General features: G+C 40.6%; 1 protein-coding gene across 4 annotated transcripts in view; it reads left to right on the top strand.

The window, feature by feature from the left end:
* The first annotated feature begins 254 nt into the window (after positions 1-254).
* The window catches only part of LOC144195469 (flavin reductase (NADPH)-like), a 7,335-nt gene continuing 3,395 nt past the window's right edge, over positions 255-4,194 (top strand). Inside the window, exons 1-3 of one of the 4 annotated variants that reach the window (XM_077715140.1) lie at positions 255-453; positions 2,178-2,246; positions 2,353-2,494. In XM_077715140.1, coding sequence (XP_077571266.1) covers positions 2,360-2,494 — 135 coding nt within the window. In that variant the 5' untranslated portion in view covers positions 255-453; positions 2,178-2,246; positions 2,353-2,359. Of the gene's footprint in view, positions 532-2,177; positions 2,247-2,352; positions 2,495-4,194 lie in introns of all 4 variants that reach the window. The other 3 variants (XM_077715138.1, XM_077715139.1, XM_077715137.1) reach the window with 3 other exon arrangements.

Genomic DNA, 4,194 nt, shown 5'->3' with positions numbered 1-4,194 from the left:
TTGAAAATAAATTTCTCAGAAAAATACAAAGTTAAAAAATGAAATAACGAAACCCTCAGAATAAATTCATCAATAAAACGCAGTTAGGAAAAATAATTTTAAAAAAAAACCCCAGAAAAAACCTTAAAATATAATTCAATTTGAAAAATGTCAATGCTTTTTTTATTTTTCTATTTTCTATTTTTAAGGTGAATGCAATATGCTATTGTTTCGCAAAAAGTTTTTTTTAAAGGTTTCTCTAGGACAGCGCCCCGATTGGACACACGTGCCTAAGGGATTGTATGCGGAAGTAGAGAGTGTTGGCTCATAAAACAAACTCATAAAACGCGACTTTTAATTCTAGTTCAATTGCTTACTTACACACGGATTAAGGATTGTTAGCATGCACCTATAGTTATGCTGTTCGAAATACAAACCCGTACCTGAACGCTTTCACAACCAAAGAGTTTGCTCGTAAATGGGACTGCTCACTTTCATATGGAAGCCCATTTTAGGCAGATTATAAAGCAACACTAATTTGGAAGCTGACAGGTAAAACAACTGAAACAGATTTATTAAAGTAAATGATTACAGTGTTTCGCTAATTTGACGTCTATTGATGTCAATAACAGAGTTAATTGGCGTTTTCCTATATTTGTTTTCCTTTCTGAACTAACCCTCACCCCACCCTCTCACCCTAACCCTTTGAATGTTATACTAACTATGCCCGGTCTGCAATGGAATGAAAGATCCTATTATATACCACACAGTAATGTGTTTTGCAAATAAGTACTTTTGTCCTAAATTTAATAGAACACCTACAGTCCACTTCCACAGAACATCAGTGTCAGCCGTATCTGGACGTCAATACACTGGAGAGCGTCATAAAATAACAAACACAAAAATCGATAAAATACAGTATGCCAAACTCACAGAATAGTTGTTGTTTTTTGTTTTTTATTGCTGGACTTTACATTAGCGGTGTACAAGTTACGATTCCGATTGTCTGAAACTGTTGTGATTGGGCCAGGTTTCCCTGATATTGTTGTTTTGCCTTTGCATCCTTAAGATCAGGGGTGTCCAAATCTGGTCTCCCTCCATTAATACACATGAATCAAATAATTACTAGGTCATTATCAAGCTTCTGGACAGCTTGCTGATGAGTTAATTATGTATTTGATTCAGGTCTGTTCGTAGAGAAGATGTAAAACAGGCTGGATCAGGGCCCGCAAGGCCTGGAGTTGGGCAGCCTTGCTTTAGAACAGGGATGGGCAAACTATTCCAGAAAGGGCCGCAGTGGGTGCAGGTTTTCATTCCAACCCATAAGACCAAACCCTTCCACCAATCTAGTATGTTAGAAGTAAAATCAGTGGATTTCAGTCACTTGCTTCTTATTTCAACCGAAAACTGTCCGTATTGGATATGTTGGAACAAAAACCTGCACCCAAAGTGGCCCTCGAGGAACCATGCCAGATCCTTAAGAATTCAGGGGTCTCCAAACTATTCCAGAAATGGCCGCAATGGGTGCAGGTTTTCGTTCAAGCCTCATTGGTTAAACTGTTTGTGTTGGAACAAAAACATGCACCCACAGCGGCCCTCGGGGACCGGTTTGCAGACCCCTGCTTAAGATAGAATCATTTCATTCATCAATTTTCCATACCGCGTATCCTCACAGGGGGGCGCTGGAGCCTATTTCAACTAACTATGGGGACCCTGAATTGGTGGTCAGCCAATCGCAGAGCACAAGGAGATGGTCAACCATACACAATCAGACTCAGACGTAGGAGCAATTTAAATTGATCAAACAGCCGACCCTGCATGTTTTTGGGTGTGGCAGTAAACTAGTGCCTGTAGAAAACCCACTAAACCTGAGGAGAACCTGCAAACTCAACACAGGGAAGCCTGGACCTCGGATCGAACCCACAATCTCAGAACTGTGAGGCTGACATGCTAACCCCCCTACTGTGCCGCTTCAGATAGAATCCAAAAGATTTGAATTCCCCTTCCTTACATGTACAGTGAGTTTAAAAAAAGGACAACCCTCCCAAAGTTTGGAAAAGGTCGTCATTTTTTTGTCACTAATCAATTCAGAAGTAGTAATCAATTATCTCAGAAAAGGAGCATTCTACGCCTTAGGCAAAGTCCATACACATTTCAAGACTTTGGAACAAGCAAGCTTTTCTCTTCCGCCCTTTTAGTGTCGCCATCTGTTGGCTGGGAATAATGTCTCTTTTTTTCCATCCCACAAACACATGATGAACTTTAAGGTGGGAATAGTTGCTTTTAGATTGGTTTGGAAATCATGTGGTTACGAAGCAGAGTGGACACGTCCTAAAGACTCTCAGTCTGTGTGGCTTCGCTCTGCCTCCACAGTGTTAGCATGAGGATCGCCGTGCTGGGGGCCAGCGGCCAGACGGGTCAGTTTGTGGTCAAGCAAGCGCTGCAGCAAGGCCACATCGTCACCGCCATCGTCCGGAACCCAGACAAGCTCACCGTACGTCATGACAACCTCCAGGTGATAACACGCCAATGACTAAATATTGCATGCAAATTGAAGTGTTGCTCCACCGTTTGTGTTCAAAGCAATTAGCTCCTGTACCCTAATTTGTTAGCTGCCCTTGACAGCGATCTACACTGATTGCTGCTTACCCTCCCCAACCCAAATGGATCGGACGTCCATTGCCGTCAATATACAGCCAATGAATTAAATATTATTCATGATACAAGCCGCTTATCCTCAAAGAGTCGGGTCGGGGTACTGGAGTCTATCCCAGCCAACAAGAGGCAGTAGGCAAGTTGCCAATCAATTCTAGGGAACATGGTGACTAACAAACATACACACACTTAGACTTAGGGCCAATTTAGAGTGTTTAACCAGTTTATCATGCATGGTTTTGGGGAGGAAACCAGATTTCCTGGTGAAAATCTACACAGGCACAGCAAACTCCATACAGGAAGGCTAACCACCTGTTCATGTGCCTGAGATCAATATTTTTTTTATTTTTTTAGTCATCATCCTCGCAAGGGTTGCTGGAGTCTATCCCAGCTGACTATAGTTAAAGGCCCTAAACCTGTTGCCAGTCAGTGGTAGGGCACATAGAGACAGACGTTTGCATTTACAATCAGACTGCCACTGAGCGGGAATCGATCACCAAAGTCAGGCGTGTAAACCACCATACCATCAGGTGGCTATTACTGTAATCCGTCAAATATTGCGGTAATGTAGACCAGACATGGCCACCATAAACGAAAAACTGCAAAGTAGGAGCATCCCCATTATAAATAGCAAAATACATAATATTTGCACACTGCTGTTTTTTTTAGAACAAGAACCTAATACTTCAGGAATATTGTTGTGGACTATGGGGAGGGCACGATATTGGCCATTTAATGACGATATTGATATGCCACACACCCGGATGGACGCATTGGGAACCATCTCGCATGCTCCTATTTTAAATTTGTCTCCTATCTCACGGCAAAAATTTTCTCTGAATTTTCCTCGTATATCAAATTTCTCGTATGTTGGGACACTCGTATAATAAAGGTATTACAGTACTTCATTTCCAATGGTCTTATGTGCATTACATGTATACTGTTGGTAGGGGGAACCAGTTGGCTACTTTTTGAGTGGAGATTTGGAAATCATAAGGCCGATTAGGATGCCGTGAGCAATTCAGGTCAGGTGGGCCGTGGGAAATTGAAGAAGTCATACAATTTAATATTCAGAGAGAAAACTTAATATGAATATAACATGATTAAAATTGAAGGTTAAAATCAAAATCTGATGAATGTTAAAGTATACATTATTCTGTTACATTATTCATAATGTGAAACTGTAATTTTGTTGCCTACTTTTTAATCTATCATGAACCACGGTTCCAGGGCATTAACTTTTTGCCGGTGTCAAGTCTGTGTGAGCGCAATATTTTTTTGTGTAATATTAGCAGATGCAAGTACTAATATTTAGAGAAAAGTCATAAAATAATGCGATTAAAAACATGACATTACTTAATTTTGCATTACTCGAACTGGAAGTTGTTCAGGGTCCGGAGACATCAACTTTTGGTGAAATTAGGTCAGTGTGAAAATTTTGATTTTGGAATAATTTTGGAGGTTAATATGATCACTGCTGATAAAACCTTGATGAGAATGTCTATAGTTAATATAGGCGACAATGTTTAGATTAAAAGGTTTTCAGATGGCGATGTCTCT

The sequence above is a fragment of the Stigmatopora nigra genome, chromosome 4 (assembly GCF_051989575.1).
Source record: "Stigmatopora nigra isolate UIUO_SnigA chromosome 4, RoL_Snig_1.1, whole genome shotgun sequence".
Classification (NCBI taxonomy): Eukaryota; Metazoa; Chordata; class Actinopteri; order Syngnathiformes; family Syngnathidae; genus Stigmatopora; species Stigmatopora nigra.
The sequence above is the reverse complement of the archived record's forward strand: the minus strand, read 5'-3'. Positions and strand labels throughout refer to the sequence as shown.